General features: G+C 34.5%; 3 protein-coding genes across 8 annotated transcripts in view; 1 reads left to right on the top strand and 2 right to left on the bottom strand.

The window, feature by feature from the left end:
* LOC123012519 (cytoplasmic protein NCK1) lies at positions 1-4,665 on the bottom strand. 4 transcript variants are annotated; one of them, XM_044410510.1, is made up of 5 exons: positions 4,483-4,661; positions 4,221-4,374; positions 3,942-4,168; positions 1,087-1,782; positions 1-1,040 (listed from the first exon to the last, which is right to left on the bottom strand). In XM_044410510.1, the coding sequence occupies exons 2-5, from the start codon at positions 4,330-4,332 to the stop codon at positions 831-833; spliced, it is 1,245 nt and encodes a 414-aa protein (XP_044266445.1). In that variant the 5' UTR covers positions 4,333-4,374; positions 4,483-4,661; the 3' UTR covers positions 1-830. The 4 variants fall into 4 exon arrangements, with proteins under 4 accessions (XP_044266445.1, XP_044266444.1, XP_044266446.1 ...); XM_044410509.1 differs by having other exon boundaries at positions 4,221-4,379; positions 4,483-4,656; XM_044410511.1 differs by having other exon boundaries at positions 3,948-4,168; positions 4,221-4,379; positions 4,483-4,654.
* Positions 4,666-5,125: 460 nt separating this feature from the next.
* LOC123012680 (calcium channel flower) lies at positions 5,126-8,687 on the top strand. Of its 3 annotated transcripts, none has more exons than XM_044410752.1 (6): positions 5,126-5,237; positions 5,291-5,411; positions 5,462-5,669; positions 5,723-5,830; positions 7,568-7,716; positions 7,881-8,017. In XM_044410752.1, exons 1-5 carry the CDS (start codon positions 5,235-5,237, stop codon positions 7,692-7,694), a joined length of 567 nt encoding a protein of 188 aa, XP_044266687.1. In that variant the 5' UTR covers positions 5,126-5,234; the 3' UTR covers positions 7,695-7,716; positions 7,881-8,017. The 3 variants fall into 3 exon arrangements, with proteins under 3 accessions (XP_044266687.1, XP_044266688.1, XP_044266686.1); XM_044410753.1 differs by having other exon boundaries at positions 7,577-7,716; XM_044410751.1 differs by lacking the exon at positions 7,568-7,716 and having other exon boundaries at positions 7,881-8,687.
* A 2,443-nt stretch (positions 8,688-11,130) lies between these two features.
* Positions 11,131-24,314, bottom strand: part of LOC123013959 — a 28,489-nt gene continuing 15,305 nt past the window's right edge. The window contains exons 3-6 of the mRNA XM_044412843.1: positions 18,713-19,164; positions 18,270-18,670; positions 12,573-12,727; positions 11,131-12,526 (exon numbers count right to left, since the gene is read on the bottom strand). Coding sequence (XP_044268778.1) covers positions 11,285-12,526; positions 12,573-12,727; positions 18,270-18,670; positions 18,713-19,164 — 2,250 coding nt within the window. The 3' untranslated portion in view covers positions 11,131-11,284. The remainder of the gene's footprint in view (positions 12,527-12,572; positions 12,728-18,269; positions 18,671-18,712; positions 19,165-24,314) is intronic.

Below are 24,314 nucleotides of genomic sequence, written 5' to 3' on the forward strand. Positions count from 1 at the left end.
TGGTTTGTATAAGTATATTGAGAAATGTCCAATACTCGTTTGACATACAGGCTCATGTTTATTTACATAATACACAATTATTTTAAAGACAAAAGTTGTCACAAAGCTTAAACTATGTATTCACTAACCGTCTAATGTGGCCGAGTATGGAGTGTCCAACTCCAGGATTAACATTATCCTAATTACGTCATACTGAGTAAATAAATGGTCCTAAGAGCCTTCGTTATAAAAAAATTACAATAAGGTACGCAAAGACTGGCAAACTACCTAGGCGCAGCAATTTGATTTATGATATGATTTTTTTACAATTTTTAATTATTAATATAAAAAGTAGAAAAACTTTTACACTCTCAAACTTTGTAATAATTTCAACAGTCGATTAATTTCATTATTTTCAACAACTCTAACGGGTGTGTAATGACTTCCTGTAAATAATCAAAAGATCAGACCATATATTTATTATTAAATAATTCAAACTCACAAAAACTCTCACATCAATTACCTATAATTACGTTTATGTATAATAAATACAGTGGAAAGAAAGTCAAAACTCGTTTACAAAAAATATTATTCCGCCCTTAAACTATCCGTTTTGGCTTTTATCATCGCAATTTCCGGAAGCAACCAATCCTTACATCTACATTATGAGTATTGACGATATAAAAGCTGCATTTACAAAGTTTTTCTTCCAACACTGAGACCTAGTTGTGCTTGTGACTACTGGTATTTGAGATACTCACGAAATAAAAAAATATACACAAAAAATGACCAGATTTTTCGTTTTTTTAACGTCACTCTTGAGACACAAAAAGAGAGAATTAACTGTTTTTTTATCCGTTGGTTGGTTTGGGTAATGGACGTACGAGGTACAGTTTTTCGCCTTGTTTGTTCGTATAAATCGGCGCCCTCTGGTAATGGTCGACGAGTTGGTCTAACGTGTGGAATTTTCGTTGTCCAATGCAGTACAGCGCCCCCTCGACATGAACACGGAAATGCTTGTTGCGGCCGGGGGCTTTCAGCGACACCGAATAATCTCCAACCTGAAATAATTTCATAAAACACTGAAAACAACGCGAAATAACTCACATTCGTCTCACTATCCCTGATGAGAAAATCCCCATCGTGTCCCCTCTGATTCAGAAGATTATCACACATATACCTGGTGATGCTCCCATAGTACCAGGGCTTGTCCACCAGATGGGGTTTATCCCCCATCGCGACCTGTGACCGCTCCATGGGCTCCTGTTTCCTATCCAGGAACGGCTGAGTCAAATACTCGGACAACTCCTGGAGGTAGTTCCTCGGCACCAACCCCACCTGTCCTTGCGCATTTCTCGCTTTGTACCATTCGGGGTCGCTCGGGGGCCGATCTAGAATCTCTAACCGGTCCCCTTTCTCAAAAGACAACTCCTGGTCGTTCGTCGACGAGAAGGAGTACAATGCCACGACGATATCCAGCACGTTCTCCGCCATCGCGTACGTGTGGAGAGTATCATCGGCGTCGCCCTCCTCCTGAGTGTAGTTCGAGGGGAACCATCCGGCGACGTTGCCACTCTGGCCTCGCCACCATCCGTCATTACTCTTCTCAAGAATCAGAATTCGGGAACCTTTGACGAGGGAAAGCTCATCGGGCTGCTGGGCTTGGTAGTTGTACTTGACGACGGCGGTGCCGATAGCTTCGGAGGGATCAGCGGCTTGACGACGCGCCATACTGGGGGACTCCACCGTCCGGGAGGGGGAGTTGTTCGAAGGGAGGGTCTTTGAGCCGGCGCCCTTTTTTACCTGACAACGGAAACTAATTTATTCCAACGGAAGGAAACGCAAAATTGAAGAAATTACTTTAGAAAAATTACTTATCAAAATGACTTTCTTGAGCTTTCGGAAGTTGTAAGAAAAAATAGCAAAAACGCTTGAAATTGTTTTCTAGAAGTAAAATCACGATGCAACACGTTAAAATGCTCTACGATCATTAGTTTTTGAGATATTGAATAATACATAATTATTATTTATGTATCAAGGCACCAAAATCACTACGAATGTGTGTCCAATTGCCGAGGCAAATTGAAATTGGTTTTGATTTGGTACTAATATCACTCGCCATCGCTCGTCCGTGTTTTAAAAAATTAATAAAACGCAATTATTTCGCAAAAATAAACAAAAGAAAACATTAAATTAGTCAACATGGTGTTATTTTTTGTGTTCATTAAGCGTTTTAAGCTATAATCTCCGGTTTTCGCAAAATTTCACTAAATCGGGCCCTAAAAATACCAAATTGAGTAGAAAATGACAATCTTTGTCTTGTTCGAGTGTTTTCCAACAATAAATGCAATTATTATTTCAAAAAATTTCGCAAAAGTAAGCCACCAAATTGTGTCGAAAATGGTGTAATTTTTGGCTTTTTTAAGCGTTGAAGTACATTTTTGAAACTGAAAACTTAATTTTTACATAACTTCGCTAACTCGAATAAAAAAGCACAAAATTAGGTCATTATTTGTGTCTTTTTGAGCCTTTTATCAAAATTTTTCAGCCACCAGAAACGCATTATTTCGAAAAATCAAAAAATCGTATTGATAAATGCGTCATCTTTGCCTTTTCTAAGCATTTTAGCACGCTTTTAAGCTCTGAGACCACTTTTTTTGATCAAAAATTACCAAATTAGGTCTTTTCCGAGCTTTTTTCGTTGGAAATGCAGTAATTTCGCAAAATTTCATCAAAAATAAGCCACAAAATCGATATTATTATTTCTTTTTGAGGGTATTAAGAAAACTTAAAGGAGCTAAAGCAGAAAGCTTTGTGGATTCGTAATCAACGCGTCATAATCCATAATAAAAGATAAGCCATTTTTATACGAGGGATGTTCAAAAATTTTCACTTTTATTTTTTTTTAATATTAAAAACTCCAAAATTGAACCAAAAACACACCTAAGCGTCCAAGAGACTTAAAACATAACATAATAAATAAAAATCATTAAAATATATAATTAAATAAATTGTTTTATAAAATATGACATGTTATAATCCATTTCATTGAAATTGGCATAACAGTAGGCTATGATTGTGTAAATCCCGCTTTAAATGTGAAAGAGGCTTTTCTACATATTATGGAATTAAATTTGTCACTAAAAAAAGTGAGTTTAAGATATTTAAAATTTTATTTTTAAAGAACCGAGTTTTTCCCATAAGAAGTTTAACACCCTGTTTCTTTGTAGCTATAGTTTTAACACCAAAAACATACACTATTTGCTTTGGAGAAAATAATTTGGATTTATTCAAACTGGTTAATTATAATTTGAAAAAATACTGGGAATAACGAACAAGCAACAAAAACAGTGAAAAAACGAATACAAATCTCAGTCATGTCACTTTAACAAACCATGTAGGTAAGTAATCAAAGAAAAACAAGAACTCTATTCAATTTCAATGAATTCTACTATAGTTATTCGTTGCCTAGCAAGGAAAATTATATCAAGCCATTTTGTAACGGATATTAATTATCAATATATCAAATATTAACAGTCAATTGAAAATAAAACATTATAAATGTTTAATTATCTTTTTATAGCTTTATGTTTACGCCTGATTATGCTTCCGTTTTAGAAAAAAATCTCTAGAGATGATGCATAGTTATCTCGCTTGTCCTTGAGCAATTTACATTTTGCCAACATAAAAAGTTAATTATTTTCACGCCTAATGTTGTTTCTTCCTGTCAAATGCGCCATATTTGTCCTTGAACAAGTTAAGTGCCGTCTTGATTAAAAAAGTTTTAGCTGTTTTTGACCCAGTTCGTTGTTTGTTTTTTCTCGCAATAATCTTCTTAAAACAAGAGCTTGGAAAATAATCAAAATTAAAGATTGGCGATTGTAATAAATTTCGTTGGGTAAACAGTGTGAAGCGTAAAAATTTAAGAGCCCCATTAACCCGCCATAAAGCCCCACACATACCGTTACCTTTTTCTTGATACTATCAAAAAGCGAAGGTTTCTCTTTCTTAACATAGTTGCTTGGCACATAACCGGCTTGATTTCTCGAATTCTGCACTTTCCACCAATGTTTGGAGTCGTCGAGGAGCAAATACCGCTCGTTCTTCCTGAGGTCGAGCTCCTGGGGCCCCTGCGCGGCGTAGTCATACTTGGCCACAACATGGCAAATGTCATCTTGCCCAGTTTTGCCTAGAAAACACTAAAATCACCCAAAAAGCCAGCACGCAACCCGGGGGGCTACCATGTCGTATGTTTGGTGCAGCCATCGCATGGGGGGTCGATCTAGCGCCGAAATTACTCTTAGACTGCCAAGAGGGCTCTGGCATTCCACGAACAGATCTGGTCTCCAACATGACCACAAGCACAACTATCTGAGCTAGCCGACATTCATGCTTCTACTCTACAACAATAAGAAACGGTCACATGCCGGGGGCCCGGGACGAAGCTACAGGGGGTGGGACCCAAACAAGAAACCTCAGTTTGGGAACCAAATAAACACTCACCGATTTTCAAACTGGACATAGTACTTTATTACTCATCAGTGGTCGGGTTGAAGCACCATTCACAAGAGTTTCACACGAATCACATAGAAAATTCAAGCTCCCACCCTCCGAAGGATTTTCAGAAGACATCACAATCAGGGGAGCTGTTGCGGGAAATGACGCCAGGCGGCGACACAAACGCGACCTTGAACCGAAGCGCCAAATTCAAACATATAAGGGATTTTCACCAGTTTTGCTCTGTTTATCGAGATAATTTGTTGCTTATCTTATTTTCTCCTAACTTGAACCAACTGTGTTGTAAATTTACACTGTTACTAAATAAGCAACTTTATAGAAAAAAATTAAGTGCAGTAAATAAACTGTATTGTGCTAAATGGGTAAAAAAATAATTAAATTGTTACACTAAACTGAAATTTTAAATTCAAAACAAAACACAAATAATTGATTTGATAAAATTAAGTGAGCCCTAAAGTCGAGAACATCGAAATATGCCAAGCAAAGTTTTGTCAAAATTACAATTACCTTTATTGTGCATTTACCTAAAAATTATGAAATGCAAAACATTTTTTGTGGTATAGTTTTGTAGTTTTAATAATAGTGGATTTATTAATTTTGCAAATTAGATCTTCATTAATTTTCGGCGTTTTACCTATTCGAGCGCGGATTTGGCCTCCCGCTGTCAATCGATGCCACGGCTGTCAGAGTCAGTTTGAATTGTCAGCGAGTCTCTTGTTCGTCGATTTTCGCTGAAAATGGTGAGTTTTCGCTGAAAAAACAAAAGAAGGCCCCCTCGAGTGTGAAATTTCAGTCGTTTCAGGATAAGCTCGCGTCGATCATGGCCCGTCCTGGGCAGGATCCCGTCGCCAAAGACGACGTCCCCTGGTGGATGAAATACCTGGGAAGAGGGGTAGGAACAGTGGGCAGTGTTAGTAAGTAGCAGTTAAATTGTCTCAATTGCATAATGACAAACTTGTTTTAGTTGCAATTTTATTGGGTGTGTGGAATTGTGTGGGAATTTTAATAGGGAATGTGCCCAGTTTGATCAGTGGCATGTGGCAAGTGGTGGCGGCTTTTATGGTGATTTGCTGCGAGGCCCCCTGCTGTTGCATGTTTGTGGATCACGTCCAGAGGTTCAGCGATTGGGTGGAGAGAAGGCCCTATTGGAATCGCGCTTTGGGATATGTGATGTGCGTTGTTATCTTATCAAGTGTTTGATTTTTTTTCATATCTATTGTTCCAGACTCTCTATTCCGCCGGTTATCTTGTGTCCGGGGCTGTCGTCGATCTTTGGCAGCGGCCTAATTTTTACCACGGGAGTTATTTACGGGATGATGGCTTTGGGCAGGAAGTGAGTATTTTTTATCAAGGGTTTTTGCGTTATTGTGTCTCAGATTAACACTTGCCGATATTTACACAACTAATAGCACATTCAAATGCGATAATTTTTAATTTATTGTTTTTAAACAACTAATTCCAAGGCAAATAAAAAACACAAACAGATTAGCACGTAAGAGAGAGAAAAATAACCAAGAAAAGCGTTAAGGGTGCTTTGAAAATTTGAAAAAGTGAGGTTAGGACTTATTTTTGAACAAAATTTTTTTTTTTAATTTCTTTTAGCGGTATCTACGTGAATCCTATTTATAGGTAATATTTTTAGTGTTGTTTCTACTTACTTTCATGCGTTTTTGTTGTTAAACATGTTTTTTTTTTTAAATTTAAATTTAAAGAATGAAGGGCAGTAACGTCAGTCGAATAAAATTAAATTCACCAGATCCTAATTGAAAAGGTTGCTAGATTTACACCTATTTTTACCAGATTACATTTTTTTTACACAAACTGCGTGGTTAAAGCCTAATAAGAGTTGGGTTGAAATTCCTGTACCAAATATATTTTTTTGTAACAAATTGAATGGTAATTCGTATAGTAATAAAATCTCGCGAAAAGACGGAGTCTTCATCTGAAAAATTTGCTTAAACGCTCGAAAAAAGTTATTTTCGGCCCAATTATGTGATTTTTCAGCTTGTTTTTAACGAAATTTTGCGACAAAATTACGTTTTTTAGCTGAAAAACGTACAAACGCTCGAAAAATGCAGAAGTTGTTTTATGAAAATCTCGCAAAAACGTGAAATTTTGTCATAAAAACGTGCCTAAAAGCATTTTAGACCAAATTTTGTATGTTCTCGGCTTATTTTATTCAATTTTGTTCTATTTAAATTGAGTAAAATAAGCAAATTAAGATTAATTTTAATTTATTTTTGTGATTTTTAGACATCTTTGAATAAGATTTTGCAAAATAAATTAGTCTCTAATTTTTTAGCTGTTTAAACAATTTTTTTCAAAAAGTTTTGGTTTTATTTCAAAAGCGGACTTAAACACAACAAATTTGTTTTCTACTTGTTTTTAACGAAATTTGCGAAATAATTGCGTTTTTAGCTGAAAAATATTACTAGCAAATCATTCGAAAAAGTATATAAATTGTCATTTTCGTACCTCTCGTAAAAAAATAAATTATTTTTTTTTTGGTTGTTTTTCGATTTATTTTTGGAAAAATTTGGCGAAATAATTGTAATAATACCTTTCACATACCAAAATACAAAAAGACAATAATAATAATGTTGATTGAAAAACGTGCAAAATGCAAAAATATAGTGATATATATTTTTCACCAATAATCGAAGAATTAGTGTATTAAGTTTTTGTTATAACCGTAGTTACGTTTTTTTTTTCATTTTCAAAAAAAACATCAGATTGGATTTTTCCAAAAGTTTTCACCAAATCTAGCATGAAAATGACCAGGTTTGGTGAAATTTCACTAGACCTGGCTGGCAACACTGATGACGGCCTGTTAATTAACAAATTATTTACGAAAGTGCGCAAGTACGAAAAACAAAAAGTATATTAATTTTGTTAGCTGGCCAAAAACGAGTTTAAACTTATTCGTTGCATTAAAATAAAGTGCGTTGGGAGTTTTTTTTTCCTGTTTTTCAAGTTTTCGGTCTGACAACCTAAAGAAAAAACAAATTTTTTGTTTGCCTTGGAATTGGCTTTTGGTTGAAAACCGTCGTGTTCTAACCTAATGTGGCAGAGCCTCTAGACAGGACATGGCGGCGGCGGCTTCGCCCCAAATGGCGACCTCTCCCACTGGGCTTGGTGGGCAGAGCGACCATCATACGACTCTGATGGAAGATCCGGATGTTTGGCGTCCTACATAAGTGCCCCAGCTTTACTAAAAAAGTAATCTTGTAGCATTTGAGTGCTTGAATCCTGTTTTGTTTCTTTTCACCAAAAAAAAAAAAAAAATGCATGGGTTTTTATTTTTAGCGTCCAGGACCTTGTAGTGCATGATAATCATGTAAATTGGTATTTGATTGTTTGCTTAAGTTTTTTGTTTTGTTTAGGGCAACTGCAGAGGAGATGCGTCAAGCAGCCGCCGCAGACGCCGTCCCCCCATCTGGTACAAATAGGCCCAATTCAATGCACGCAAATTTGGTTGCAAACGCTCAACCCATCAGTCTTACAGGCGCTCCAGTGTACGATAGTAATGTTTGATTGGATTTTTTTATTAGTCTAAGTGTCCTCCAAGAGATTTTTATCAGTGTACCTATGTAATATTAAAATATGTAAAGTTAAGATTGATATTTCAGAGTTGTCATTCTCCATAAATTTATTTATAACAGCGGTTGATTGTTAGATATGTGCATATATCACATAGTCAGTTTAAGTGGTTATTTATTAGGTAATTCGATGACGTCAATTGAGCGGAAATGCCTAATTATATTATGTAGCTGATTAGACCCAACTGCCAAAATTTTTTTCACTTCATTTCATCAACTTAGGTAGCTTCCACTGATTTCTGCAAAGACTGTTTATTATTTAAGTTTTGGTCTAATTTTATTTTGCTCAATGGTCAAAACGTGCATTCCATTTATTTACCAACAAAATTTGACCACATATCAACGAACGTTTTATGGGTGAATGATTTTGTTGCTAGTCACGATAGTTTTTATTCCAGTAGCTTCTTCCATGGAGATTTTTTCGGTATGTCTTTATTTGTGATGTTTGTACATTAATTTTTATCTCTATATACACCCTAAGTAAGACTTAAATTTAAAGACCCGATGTTAGACTAACGTATTGTTACAATATTGTAATATGTATGTAAATGGATGTATTATTGTAGCAATAAAATATCTTATACAATAGTAGTAAGTGGGCCCCTTCAGCACACAGCACTTTTAAGGTAAAACACCCCGATTTTCAAGGGGTAAACAGAAAAGCAGAAAAAATCGTGAAATACTGATTTTTAAGGTATATTTTAAAATTAACATTTTTCAAAGATTTTACTCTGTTATAGTAATAATAGAGGACTAGGATAATTATATAACTACTTATGTCAAAAATAGATAAAGAAGATAAATTTTCTTTAAAAGAATTAGGTATGTGAATTGGAAAATTTGGTATTGGGCCACTTCAGCACACGTATGAATACGATTTCGGCCAAACAAATTCGGGCAAGGTGAGCGAAGCAAATTCACAATTCACTGTTTTTAAGTTTACACAAAAAGTTATGACTTTATATTATTTATTAGAATAGATACTCGTAATACAAAACATTAAAGCAAAATTAAATAAAAACTTTTAATCACATACTTCTCGCTCAGGACTTGGAGTCCACTCACCGAATCTATAACAAAAAATCGGTAAAATTAAAACTACAGTATCATGAAAAAAAAGGCGCCCGTGTTAACCCACACGTTATAAGTGATCTTTTATTAAAGACGAATTCGAAGACCAAAATTGGATTTGTGCTCTTATCAGTAAGATAAAGACTTTCCTTTTTAGAAAAGAGAAATCTATATAATTAACAGTTTTAAAATAATTTCATTGTTAAAGTCTAGATTTTGATACTGTTGACGGTGTTCTTAAAAAAAATGTGTAAAAAGTCTATTGAAATAAACTTTATTGAAGATGTTTGGATACCATTTCTTGGCTCCAAAGAAAATTTATCAATGTTGCAACATTGCAAATATCCTAGGATACAGAAAATGTCCAAGTAATATTCAATTATTGGAAACGGTAGCAACAAAAAAATCAATTTTCAATGTTGTTTGTTCTGTGAAATTTGAACGATTAAAGTCAAAAAGGTTTCCTAGATACGAAAAATACCTGAGTGAAATAGTTTTTTAGTAAAAGAAAATTGTGCAATATTGCCGCTTTGTGCTGTTAGACAAACTGTTTACATTTTAAAAAGAATCTATTTAGACTATTTTTGGAATGATGGTCACAATGTTTCAATAAAAAAGGACGCGCCTGTTTCAATCGTGGGCGCCTTTTTTTCATCACCCTGTATAATGTTATTATCCATATGTTGATTGTTTTTACTAACATATCCCGCTTAAACGCCCGTTTTTCTTCCTCCGATTCAAATTTCACTGTGATTTCACACACTCCCCTAACCACCAAGGAAACACTAAGAGAACTTCTATCTACATAATCTTGTCTTCGCACTGAGAACGGAGTAAACGGGGGAATAGACACAACATTTTCCCCTGTATATATTTGAACCTGGGTCTGCGTCCCAGCATTTGAGGTTAGATCGACTATGTAAAACTTTCTTCTTTAACATTGACTGAAAAATTCTTAGCTCGTTCAAGAGGCTTATCTTCACACCGAAACGTTTTTGTTCCATTTTTGTGCTGTCTGTAAATGATAAAGATATACAAAAAAGTTGGCTATTATCACAAACCATCAAACTATAATAAGACTGCTAAGCCACAGATTAGGGTGTCAACCATTTAGGTTGACACCTTATCTTCTTCTGATTTTTCACTCAACTGATTGAGATAAATCTTATCTTCTTTATCTATTTTTGACATAAGTAGTTATATAATTATCCTAATCCTCTATTATTACTATAACAGAGTAAAATCTTTGAAAAATGTTAATTTTAAAATATACCTTAAAAATCAGTGTTTCACGATTTTTTTTGCTTTTCTGTTTACCCCTTGAAAATCGGGGTGTTTTACCTTAAAAAGTGCTGTGTGCTGAAGGGGCCCACTTACTACTTACAATAGCAGCCGATTTTTGTTACATTTTTTGTTCACACCCTCGAGCACTCGACGCCACTGGAATTAACGTCATTCTTACCTTGTACGTAAAAAACCTCAAGTGATTATTTTTATGGATTATAGCGCTAATTTAGTAGTATTAGATAAAAAATACTTTATCACACGTAAAACACCCAATTTTGATTATTTTTGCAACAATTAGACGCAATTTGGTAGCGCTGGTTCGAACTTAGGTTGGTAGCATTGCCGCGTCATGCGCTTCTTTTGTGAATTTTAACAAGTTTTTCATCTAATTAAACTGAGAATTGGTGTTTCTAAAACAGAGCAAAATAATGGAAACAATTATTCTGGTGGTCTTTTAAGTACGTATTAAACTTTAGAATTTTGACAGATCTGAGCCCACCAGTGGCGTATCAGTTAGTGGGGACACCAATAGTAATAATGTAAGTAAGCCCCTTGTAGCCTTTTTTTTGTACAAACACCAATTAATTACAAAGAAAACAGATTTGGAACAATACCAATTTACGTCTTTTTTCAATTATGCGTTACAAAAAATTGGGGTTAGATTTTGATTATTGTCTTACCGTAAATATAGTTTATTCTGCATAATTACATAAAATTGTGTATAAAATATTAAATACATGTTCAGTTCATGACTGAGGCTTAAGCTCGCTAAAATACATATGTTACAATCCTTTAAAACCGACTTTTTTCAAAGCCGGCAAAAAGACCATCTAGAACATCCCAAAATCTGTGTGAACCACATCACAATTGTTCTGTTTATCCAAATTGGCCGTCATATTCAGCTCCACTAGAGTGTCAACACTGTTCAGGCCCACCCCTTTCAGGATTTTCTGTGCCGCTAAACTGGTAAAATTGAAGGATAGGTCATTAAGACTGGGAAATTGCTGGTCCCGATTATCTTTATAACTGATGTTGGGTTCCGAACCCAACATATTTTTCTCAAGTTTCTTGCACGAGTCGAAACTGGCCAATGAGCCCATTTCGTTCTTGGTGTAAATGTTCCCGATGGAGGACATGGAGAGGGCATCGGAGCTCTTCGTGGGACTGGGCGGAGTGCTGTTGTAGCCCCCTTTAGGCGCTTCGTGTCCGATGATGGGCGAGTCGGGGTTGGAATTCGAGACGAATTTGTGCGTCGCGACGTTTTTTATAAGGTTGTTGGGGAGTTGGAGGGACAGTTTGCGGCTGTTGTTCTTCTGCTCGAGACTCTCCCCGTTGGGGAGGAGGTCTCGCGAGTTGTTCAAAGTGGTTTCTTTGGACTGGTTGGTATTTTTCGTGGGGATTTGTTCCCGAGGCTCGGTGTCGTTGATGATGACCAAGTTGGGGTTCCTGTCCTCGCACTGGCCATTCTCGAAGGTTATAACCGACCTAACCGGCGAATTCTGGACGAAAATCTTCGTACTGCTGCCACCCTCGCCGTTGATGGTCGTTGTTGTGGTCGCATTGGGCTTATTATTCAACTTTCCGCCTTGATTTGTGGTTACTTGCAACGTAAACGAGTTACTTTGAGGAATTGAGGGGCGATTATTAGTCTTTTTTGCTTTTTCTTTTGTGTTGATGACGGTTTTGTGTGACTCTAGACTCGAGGGTCCGCTGTTGAACGAACTCTCTGTTTTGCTACTACTTTTATGCGACTCTATACTCGAGGGTCCGCTGGTGTCTGGGGGTTCCAGTTTTTGACTAGTTTTCGAATCACATCTTTCGGGTTTTTCCTCGGTTTGTCGAGAACTACTCCGACTTGTTTTCCGGGAGGAGTCGCGACTTTTCTGCTTGTTGCGGGGGAGGGTGCAAGGCATGTAGGGGTTTTTCCGGGTGACGGGCGAGTTTTCACGCGAAATGGGGTACGGGGGGTAGGGTAAGTCGGGGTATTGGCGGCAACGACGCCGGGGGAGGGTCGCCGAACGCGTCGGCTTGATCTCGCAGTTCTCCAAGTAGGATGTGATGGAGGCGACCTCCTGAAATTATTGTCAAAATTATAAAACAAAAAATTGTTGGAATTACTTTGTCTGTGGTCGAGGTTTGGGTTCCTATGCTGTGCAAATGGACGGCTTTGGAGTTGAACCACTCAGTTGGCGGGAATTGGGCACTGAAGGAGCTGATTTGGCACTGGGAGCGTTTGGTTTTCTTGAAGAGGCGCGTCAAGAGCGACTCTTTTTCTACAAAAACAAGCTTTTTTAGTACCGGACATTCTAATTTCGGATCAAAGTGGTCGTGACTTGGAATTAAAGTGGTAATAGTTTCAAGGTTGTGAAATTTTTGCACCACCAAAAACTAAAGACGAGTTTACCTCCAAGTATTTTTTAAGCGTTTTTACGACAAAAAGTTGATTGACCATTTTACGATGCAACTTTGGAAAACTCAAAAAATCGTTTTTTTAGCTTTTCAATTCGGGTGCTGAAATAGACTAGTACAATTTACTTTCTAGAGGTTGGTGATGGTAATTTTCAGCGGCGTTTTGAGCGATATTTCTTATTTCAGGTGGGGAAATATTTGCTAATTCAACAAAATTTTGAAAAATATTCGAAACTTGACACTTCGAAAATCGAATTTTTCAAATTTTGTGACAACCACCACTTGATTAGGGCAAAAGTACCTAAATTTTAAAAAATTGACTTTTACGTTAAAAAAGTAGGTAAAGTCCATTTTTTTAAAAACAATTGTCAGTGTCAAAATTCCCTCAAAGACTACTACCCTAAAACCTTTTTTTCGGAAAATCTACCTAGATTAGGTTTGAGGTTGTGTTAGTAATTTTCAAATGTCAGAAAAGTTTCAAGTGGAAGCAAATTTTTTACCAAAAGACAAGAAATAAAGACGGTAAGGACACGGAAAAATGCAACTCCTAACCGGGAAAAAATTATTTAATGGGTAATTTAATTTTTTACTCATTTTCAGAATCTGATTCAAAATTTTTAATGGTCTTTAGAATCTTATTCTGGAAAAAGTTGAATCATTTATTGGAGGAGTATAATAAAATACTGGATTATTAGTCATGCAGTTTATTGTATGCCGTTCTTTTTTAGGAGTTTTTACACAACCAAAATTGTCAAATTCATGAAGAATTTTAACATGGTTGGTTTTTTGTCTGCATATATTCACAAAATCTAATTATAGCTATTTTTCTTGTTATGTTAGGGTCCAGATCCTTACTTTCGGAAACTCATTTTTGTAAACGACTTTTCACAATAATTTATTCGATCAATTATTATAATTTAATTAACTCGTACGAGAGCTAGGCTAATTAGACTGACTCGTTAACGTATTAATTTCCTCAAAACCGGCAAGATTCACAAAAAAAAAAAACCCTTTCGTAATAGTTCCGTTCTAAAAGGCCTCTGTTCGGGGCAGCGTAGGTATTCCTGCTATCCGCAACGTCACAGAAATAATTCTAATACCAACCAATTCCATCTTCAATATTTTCTGTGCCCTTTACGTTGCACATTCAATTTTAAATTTAAATGTAATTCGGCTTCAGTAGCGCCATATACAGGATGTTCCGTTTTTATTGTTACAAATTTAAACAGGTGATAGGAATTCTAAGACAAAAGTTTCGTATAAACATGTATCTAAAAATGCTTGGTAAGGGAGTTACACCCCCTGAAAGGGGGCTAATAGGTTTTTGCTAATATTTCAGAAACCATTTAAGATAAAATTACAAAATTTGGTACAGATGATAATCTTTATACACCTAAACGAATTCAAACATTAAATGTCGAAATTTCTAATCAGGGGCGTCCGAAACTGGTGGGGTTTAGGGTAAAAAAATACCGTATCTATTTTGGCTCTAGTTTCTTTAGTTATGCATTGACCAAAGTGGTGGTCACTTTGAACAACTCCTTTAGATTTAGGCAAATTCATTTAATTAATGTTATTATTGTTACTGTAATGTAATGTTAATTAGTTGAGGTTGATTAAAAAATATGAATTTCTTGCTTTTATTATTCTGTAAATTCTGATTTATTTGAATGTTGTATTGGTGTGTAACATAAATTTTAAATTAATTTTATTCAAAAACATTAAGTCATATCGACACAAGAGAGACTTTTCTGTGATAAACTATCGAACTTAAGATTTTGTTGCTGAAAGTACCGAGAAACTAAAGCCAAAATAAATAGGGTATTTTTTTACCTTAAACTCCTCGAGTTTCGTACGCCCCTGATTAAAAATTTCGACATTTGATGTTTGAATTCGTTTAGGTGTATAAAGGTTATCATCTGTACCAAATTTTGTAATTTTATCTTAAACGGTTTCTGAAATATTAGCAAAAACATATTAGCCCCCTTCCAGGGGGTGTAGCTCCCTTACCAAGCATTTTTCGATACATGTTTATAGGAAACTTTTGTCTTAGAATTGAATATCCTATCACCTTTTTAAATTTGTAACAATAAAAACGGAACACCCTGTATATAATACTCCTATATTGCGAGTTGTGTTAAAATCATACAGAACTAGTTTTCACGGAGAAAGGGAGATAGAAGATGCTATGTTTTATCTCTGTTGGCATGAAACGTAACTGCGCCGGTCAAGAAGTTCTTGTAGAAAGCGCGAAATTATTTCGATTCAAATAAAATTAAGCTTCGATTCAGTTTACGTCATCAAAATAGTACAATTTAACATATCTTACAACTGACTCAATGGAGATAGAATTTAATAAAAAAATAAGACGAGAAAAAAGTATTTCAAAAATAAACGAAAACGTCAATTTTACAATATTTTTTATTATTCATGATTAAATAACACCAGTTTTGTAAATTTGTGCCTAACATATTCTCTCTTAGCCGAATATAATTTTGACTCATGGAAAAGTCTTGTATCGACATATAATYCAATAATYAATTTAACAAGCTGAAAACGATGATTATCTAAATAATCTTGTGTTTTTACGTGCACTTCCATCTCTTCGTTTTTAAACATGAGGCCAACAGATTGGGCAATTTTGTTRCAAATTTCCTTTTTTAAATTTGGTTTGTTACAATGTTTATATTGTCGAACAATTTTTTCAGCCACGAGACATAAAGAAATAGTATCTGCAGAGGGTGCTAAATATGACCCCCAGTCCTTTATCTTACTAAGTAAAGGCATATTTTTTTTCCAATCAATTGTTTTTTTCATGTAACACAATTCATGATAGAAATTATTTTGCTAGTTACAAATCTCGCAATGTATTTTGTAACCTCCTCAACAAAAGGCGATAATTGCCAAAAGGTTTTTATATAATCATGGGCAAAATCCATTTCCACATTTTCGAGAAGTTCGTAATTAATTATAGGGTTTGTAAGTCTTTCCTTTTTTGAGGAAACATGCAAAATTTCGGTATTATCTAATAGGCAATTTCCATTCTCAATTTCTTTTATTTCATGCCTAATGAGAAGGCGTTTGTATGCTGATTTGAACAGAATTACATTAGGATTATTATTAAACCCACCACGGCTACGGATGACACTGAAAAAGGTTTCCAAGTAGTCCTGTGACAATTTGTAGGTCAAAGATACGATTGGTTCAATTTGATTAATTAATCATATAATTCAAACATATTTCGTAGACCAACAATTAACCCCAAAAATCCAGTTTTCCGCATTGTTTTTAAAATAGGAATATTATCTACATCTCGCAAAGAAGCAATATATTTTTCAAAAGCAATAGCAGACTTTTTTAAAGAAGCATATGTTTCCCGGTTTAAAGGTAGATTTGAATTTTCATATTTTCAACCAATAATTATTATATATATGAGTATATATAAGTATTATATACAGGGTGTTCCGTCTAAATTCCACTTTAGAAGTATTGGGAGTTGCAATAATCGTATTTATTTGAAAATTGGTACATAGCCATAAACCATTAAGTCCTCCTAAACGAAAATATTTTCAAGATGGCGGCACTTCCGCTTATACCGGAAGTCGGTCTCAACATTCTTATTTTAAATGGAAAGGTATATTTTTTACTGCGTTTTTGGATTAATCGGGTTATTTTAAGGGAATTTTCATCAGCTTTCTCTATAACTAAATTTAGCCGTTTTTGAAATATTTGGAGTTTTTCAAAAATTTTTGGATTTGCACCTTCCACTTTAAAAACCGGTAACTCTGCTATTTTTTAAAATTTTGAATTCGTTTTTTTGGCGTTTGAAAGAGAAAGCTTAGATCTTTCTTTCGGTGTTTTCAAATTTTGAAAAAAAAAAATAAACCATAAAATTTTAAGGTTACTTTTGTAATAATTCAAATACCCATAACTCAATTTTTTCAAATGAAATATCCCAATTTTTATTATACTAAATGGAGGAGAATTTAATTCTGCATCGATCTGTATTAACATTCCCTATACCTAAATTTAATAATTTTTAAGTTATGGTGACTTTTTGTTGAGACTGCCGAAAATCTGTTACTAGCCACATTCGTTTTCGTATAGTTTGCTATGGAAATAAAAAATGTCAAAATTGTTTGTTTCTCAATAAATGTCGACAGTGACTTATTATTTGACAAATAGTGCCAAAATATGGAGAGTCAAAGCTACTCAAACTTAGATTTAATTAATTTATTTTGTATTTATGGAGAGTGTAACAAAATTATGATATCGTTCATTAAACAAAAATAAACTTTTCTCACTTGTTAGCTTTAAATAATGATTGTATGGTAGAACCTATCAATAATAATTAAGTTTGCATAACTTTGATTCTCCATATTTTGGCACTATTTGGCAAATAATAAGTCACTGTCGACGTTTACTGAGAAACAATTTTGACATTTTTGATTTCCATAGCAAACTATGTGAAAACGGGTATGGCTAGTAATAAATTTTCTGTAGTATTAAAAAAAGTCCATAACTTGAAAATTATTAAATTTAGGTATAGGGAATGTTAATACAGATCAATGCACAATTAAATTCTCTTCTATTTAGTAAAATAAAAATTGGAGTATTTCATTTGAAAAAATTGAGTTATGAGTATTTGAATTATTACAAAAGTAACCTTAAAATTTTGGGATGTTTTTTTTTTCAAAATTTGAAAACATCAAAAAAAGGATCTAAGCTTTCTCTTTCAAACGCCAAAAAAACGAATTTAAAATCTTAAAAAATGGCACAGTTACCGGTTTTTAAAGTGGAAGGTGCAAATCCAAAATTTTTTGAAAAACTCCAAATATTTCAAAAACGGCTAAATTTAGGTATAGGGAAAGCTGATGAAAACTCCCTTAAAATGACCCGATTAATCCAAAAACGCAGTAAAAAATATTCCTTTCCATTTAAAATAAGAAAGTTGAGACCGACTTCCGGTATAACCTGAAGTGCCACCATCTTGAAAATATTTTCATTTAGGAGGACTTAATGGTTTATGGCTATGTACCAATTTTCAAATAAATACAATTATTCCAACTCCCAATACTTCTAAAGTGGGGTTTAGACGGAACAGCCTGTATATGAGTAGCGCAAGCACCTTCGTAACAAAACGGCTGACAGTCAATTGACATTTTAAGTTGCCAACGTTGTTAACTAAATAACTAGTGGCTGGTACCAACATGACAACACTTTGACAATTGTTTAAAAAAAAAATGGACTTTAAAACGCGCAAAATAGAAACAATTGCATAAAAAACTTGTCCATAAGTTATTTGTGGGATTTTTTTTAACTCTACACAATAAAGTTTTGAATTTTTCGATTTTCGTCACCACCACCTTTATCGGATATTTATCATATTGGTACCGAAATTCTTACTGGGGCTGGGGGTAGAAGGCGCCGAATTTTCCGTACTGCTGCTGCTGTTGTCCACGTAGTGTTTGGCTATGGTCCTCGTGGAGGCCGACCTCCTGAGCCTCCGACTGGACCTCCACAGCCTGAAGGACCCTCTCCGATCGGGACTCCTGGAGTAAGCTCTCTGTTTGGTACTCCTCGGGTAAAGAATCTTGTCGCTCGAGTTCCCTCCACATATAACATCCGCCAAGTTGGTTTGGATGAGTTGGTGCGTAACATCGCCGTCTCGTATAGTGGCCATGTCTCCATGAACCATAACAAGCGCTTCTTCGGTACTCATGAGCATGGTTTTACCGGAAAGTGGTTCGTGGTCGTGATCCTCGACTCGCTTCCGGCCACGTGACGCACTCCGAGACCTTCTTCGTCTAAACACACCATCAAAACTCTTCAATTCTGGAAATACTTACTCTGGGGTGACGATGAAGTACCCGTTGGAGGTGTGGTACAGTTTTCTTTCGGTGGTCAATTGCACTAGAGTGTCGTATAAGGCTTGCTCACTGGGGGGTGAGACGTGGGGGAAGGCCATGATGAGGGCCTCTCTGATGGTGGAGATTCCTGCAGGTCGGCCTTGACGCGATAGTCGCAGGATGACGGCACAAACGGCCTCGGGAAGGGGGGTCCATTGGGTTTGGGCAACTGGGGTACCACCACACTCGATATCCTCCAAAGCCACGATTTGGTACCCTGGAGGGGGCTGGAGGACGCGTCTAGCCCAGGCGTTTTTCACTATATCGATAGCACAGGGCTCAGAGCCGACTAGGATAGCCCCAGGGCTGATGTAACCGTGGAAGGTTAGAGTCTTTGTGGCTCCGTTCAGACCGGTGTTCCACCAGCAAAGACTGTTCGAGGATAGTAAACCCTGAAATTGATTTTGAGTTCAATGTACCACACTTTCATGCAAATCTTTAAAGAGTTTCAAGTGTCGTACCATTATGAAAATTATAGCTGTTATTGCAACTGCGGTTTTCACTAGATTGTTGACAGTTAGCTATTGTATATTTTCTAGATTGTATACAGTCGCGTGTTTACTCCGGTTTTACGGCTTTTCAAGCTTTATTCTAGTTGAAAAGTGACACGGAGAGTGAATAAGAGGAATGGAAAAAATGAGATTTGGATCATCGCGGGTTATGTAGCTTGACGCTGAAATGGATCTCTTCATTTTATCCACGAAATTGTCCCATTCAAGGAAATACAGGATGTTTTCTTAATATACAGAGTGTTTCACATAACTTTACGAGGCCTGCGCCTGTAAGATGCAATCAATAATACATATTCGGATACGAACTCGATTACAAATTTTGAAAAATTGTATAATCTTCTCGAGTTTGTTCACCTTTTAAAAAATGACAACATTTTTAGTTAGTGATTAATATAGATAAACTAGAATCATTTTCATGCCGTCTCTAATTGTATCTGAAAAACTGCAGTTTATGACTATTAATGAAACAGTGATTAGCTTGACAACTACTGTCATGGGTTTCCAAAAATTAAATAATTAAATGTGTATTTTTTGTATCTAGTGTTTTGTGAATTTTGTATATTTGGGTGCGTACATTAGAGCAAACCTCGTAAAGTTATGTGAAACACCCTGTATTGCAAAATATCCAGTGGCGTGCGTACGTAAAATAATTGCCGGAAAATAAGCACGTTCAACGCCTCACAACACAAAGCCTGTTTTTATGAAAATAACTCAACTGGTTTGACAGAAACTAATAGATTTTAATTTTGATCATAAAACTTTATCACCCTGTATAACGGTAACAAAGGTTTATAGGGCTATCGTTTATTTGACAAATTAGTGTTATTTTTCGATGTAGAATATGTGGTTGCAATTTTTCGCAACATTAAGAAAACACTCTGTATCACATACTAATATAACACTTATACAGGGTGCGCCAGAACTCGCGCCCCAGAGAAAAATTTCAAGCAAGATAAGATACCAGGAACATGAAAAAAATGTTTAAAAAATTCTATCTGTCAAAAATTTTTGACATATATTTTTTGACATTTGACATTTTTTTATGTCTATTTAATGATACTGATGATCTTGTATATGTTTTTTTACAATTATTTAATAAAGGTACAAAAATTTTCCCAATAAAAGCCACAAATAACATTGAACAGAGTTACAATTTAAGATACAGCTTCGTTGTTTCCTCTTCTAATGGCCTGTAGCAAAAAAACTTGGAAAATAATTTTTTCAACAGAAATAAATAGAGTCAAAGTGCAAAATTTAAACTCTTATAACTTCGAAATTTTTATAGATAAATTTTTTTTAACATTTTTTCCATGTATCTCTCTTATAACTTCTTTACCTATACCTATGATTTTTTTAGGGCCTATATTAGAAACTTTTTAACTTCTAATGCAGATAGGAATTTGAAATTTTGTACATAACCCAATTCGACCAGTCTAAGTTCAATTAAATTATTCTCAAAATGGCTGAACTTCCGGAACTACGAGAAATTTTAAAAGGTAACCACTTATTTTTATTGCATTTTTGAATTCTCCTCTCTAAAGTGAGTAAAATGTACTTAGTTGTTAGTACTTATCTATCATAGTTTTTGTCAATTTTTTGGTCAAAATTCATTTGGTCAAGGTTCATTTAAAACATCACATCATATTAATTATGGCATATCTTTATTGTATTTTTCCAAAGCCTACGCGATTAAATATAAAAATAAAAAACAAAAACATGTTTTACGTGATTATTTCAAAAACTGTAAGAGATAGGTACTTATAGGACATGTTGATAAAAGTGCTTCTACAAATTTATGTACTTTTGATTGCCGTTGAAAAAATAAAGTCATTTCATTTGAAAAAACTGAGTTGTCAATTATCATTTTCAAAAAATTATACTATCCCTGCAATTTGACAGTTGACAATTTTGAAAATTCTAGAAAACTTTTCAAACCTTTGGTTATTGAATGCAAAAAAAAATATTAATTTATCGCAAAGGATTTAAGAGCTGAATGAACTCCTGCAAATGAAAATTTTGACAAAAAAATTGAATTAGTCAAAAACTATGACAGAAAAGTACTAACAACTAGATACATTCTACTCAGTTTAAAGAGGAAAATTCAAAAATGCAATAAAAATAAATAGTTATCAATTAAAATTTCAAAGATGGCGCCAATTTCTTGTAGTTCAGCCATTTTGAGAAAATAATTTAATTGAACTCGAGACTGGTTGATTCGAGGTGTGTACAAAATTTCAAATCCTATCTGTATTAGAAGTTAAAAAGTTTCTAATGCGGCCCTAAAAGAATCACCTTGTATATTCTGTATGTCTGAAGCTTCATAGGATTATTGTTTATTTTATAAATTACTGTTATTTTTTGTAAATAGAATGTTGTTGCAATTTTTCGCAACATTAATAAAACATCCTGTATACTGTAATAAATCCGGACGAGATGGACCATTAAGAGACATGAACTTTGTAACTTAAAATCCTTCTGAGGCTCCATCTCTCATAGCAAAGTGTGGCCCATCTCCCGGACTTACCTTATTATTTATTATTTGATACCTAAAGTACAGTTTTGAGGACGAACTGTCGATGTCTTCGGACGAGGCGAAGCCGAGTTTGGAATAGCAGCTGAGTCCGCCAAAAATTGTATTTTAGTGATTTTATTATTATTGTATTATTATTTTATTATTATTATTTATTATATTATTATATTATACCAAACTAGTTTATTGTTTTATTTGGATAAAAATGTTTGTTTGGCGAGCAAATTGTGCTTTTGCGTAGCCGAGCGGATGCAAAATTGCGAGACAAAAAACTCACTTTTAAGCTGAATAAAAATTAAAAATAAAAAATAATTTATTTTTAATCCTAGACTTAAAAAAATAATTTTAAAAGTGAGAATTGCCACGGTAAATTATTTCCTAATTAAACTCGTCAATCTTTAAAAAATGACTTTAAAAATGACATGTTTTAATTCGGCTGGAGAAAAAGACTCATTTTAAAGACTTTAATGAGTCTGTAAAGTAGCTATTTTTGGGAGCGTAAGTTTTCTTGTTTTATACTATTTTGTGTACTTTGTTTCTACACTATCGGCCAAAAGTAAAGAAACATTTGCGAATATTAAAATTTCATTGTAGGTGTATTTGATTTTTATATAATTTATTACAAGTAATTTGTTGGGTTATTCTTAAATATATTTTACAGAATTTAGTAAGAATTAAACAGTTGTTGTTGAATGAAAAATTTATTTTATTTTTTCAAGGGACAAAAGTGAAGAAACAATAAATTTATAATTACATATAAATGTTACAGTTTAATAATGGGTTCCAAATCCTTTATGTTTAATTACCTCAGCGCATCTTTTCGCCATGGAATCGATTAACTTATTAATATATTCTAAGCTTACGTTTTTCCACGTTATTTTTACGGCTTCGATTAATTCTTGTTTTGAATTGAAACCTCTCTTAATTGACGATCAATATGGTCCCAAAGATTCTCAATAGGATTGAGATCGGGACTCTGAGCAAGCCATTGCTTTACAGGTATTTGTTCCTTTAAAATCCAATCTTTGCAACTTTGGCTGTATGTTTGGGGTCATTATTGTGTTGAAAAGTCCATCTCAGCGGCATATTATCTTCAGCAAAAGGAAGCATCTCTTCTCTTAAAATACGAAGATAAAGAAATCTGTCCATTATTCCATCAATAACGTGGAGTGGTCCTACTCCGTCACCGGAAAAACAAYCCCAAAACATAGCGCTGCCACCACCATGTTTCAAAGTCCCTTTTGTGTATTTAGGATTAAATCTTTCCTGTTTTGGTCGTCTTACCCACTGAATTCCGTCTGAGCTATGCAGATTAAACTTTGATTCATCGGAAAATAACACATTTTTCCATTGAGTAGGTGACCAATTTAAATGCTCTCTAGCAAATTCCAATCTGCGCTGTCTATTTTTGGCAGAAATAAACGGTGTCTTTGCTGGTTTTCGCCCGTAGAGTCCAAATTCATTCAGTCTTCGTCGAATGGACCTCACTGATATACCCACATTTGGAATTTGTTCTCTGATTTTTACAGCAGATAAAAATGGATTATTTTGAGAAAGTCTTTTAATTTTTTTATCAGTCTCGTTATCCGTTTTACGCGGTCTTCCACTTTTTGGAGCACTTACTACAGTTTTTCTTTTTTTAAATAAGGCAATTATTTTCGATACAACACAGCGATTTAAGTTCAATTGCTTGGCAATGTCAATTTGTTTCTCACCCGCCTCAAATTTGTCTATAATTAGTTTTCTCAAGTCTTGAGACAGTTGTTTACCTTTAGGCATAATTACAACTCTTTAAAGAACAATTTTTGTAGGAACTGTTTTGCACCGACGTTGTAATTAACTTTACAATAGGTAAAATGAAAATGTTTCTTTACTTTTGTCCTTAGCAAAATAGTAAAAAGTTCACTGTATGTAGAAACATTATCCAACTTGACCAAAAAACTTATAAAAAATGATCTTAAGTAGAAGTAAGTCTAGTGCACATAAATCGTTTTCGTTCTCATACTTATATGAAAAATAAATAAAAAAATCAATTGTTTCTTTACTTTTGGCCGGCACTGTACATCTACTAAAAATTGTAGTTTATGTTTTATTTGTCAAAAATTGACATCGGAAATAGCACAGAAAGTTGCTATAGAAGAAAAATTTTCAATTTTGAGTGCAATGTGCACAACTTTATTTTCAGCATCTGTAAAAAATAAATGTCTCCTACATTTCTATTATCAATGAGTCAAACGAATTTATTCTTCACTTTTGATTGAATTTATCTTCGACCTTAGGCAATTCCATTGATTGTTTACGATTCGATTCGTCATTTCTTACTTAAACATCAATTATCAAACACTTAAAAATCGTCGTTTCCTTTTCCCTTTTTTATTGACACAAGTGGTGAAAAAAGCGTCAAATATTTTGCTCAAACATCGCCACGAGTGAAGGCCATTCCTCTCTCGCGAGAAGAATTATTCGATTTTTTTTCCCTCTTATTTGCCTACGAGAGCAA

Source organism: Tribolium madens, unplaced genomic scaffold (assembly GCF_015345945.1).
Source record: "Tribolium madens isolate multiple individuals breed KSU strain unplaced genomic scaffold, Tmad_KSU_1.1 Scaffold_96;HRSCAF=242;Tcas5.2_LG5, whole genome shotgun sequence".
NCBI lineage: Eukaryota > Metazoa > Arthropoda > Insecta > Coleoptera > Tenebrionidae > Tribolium > Tribolium madens.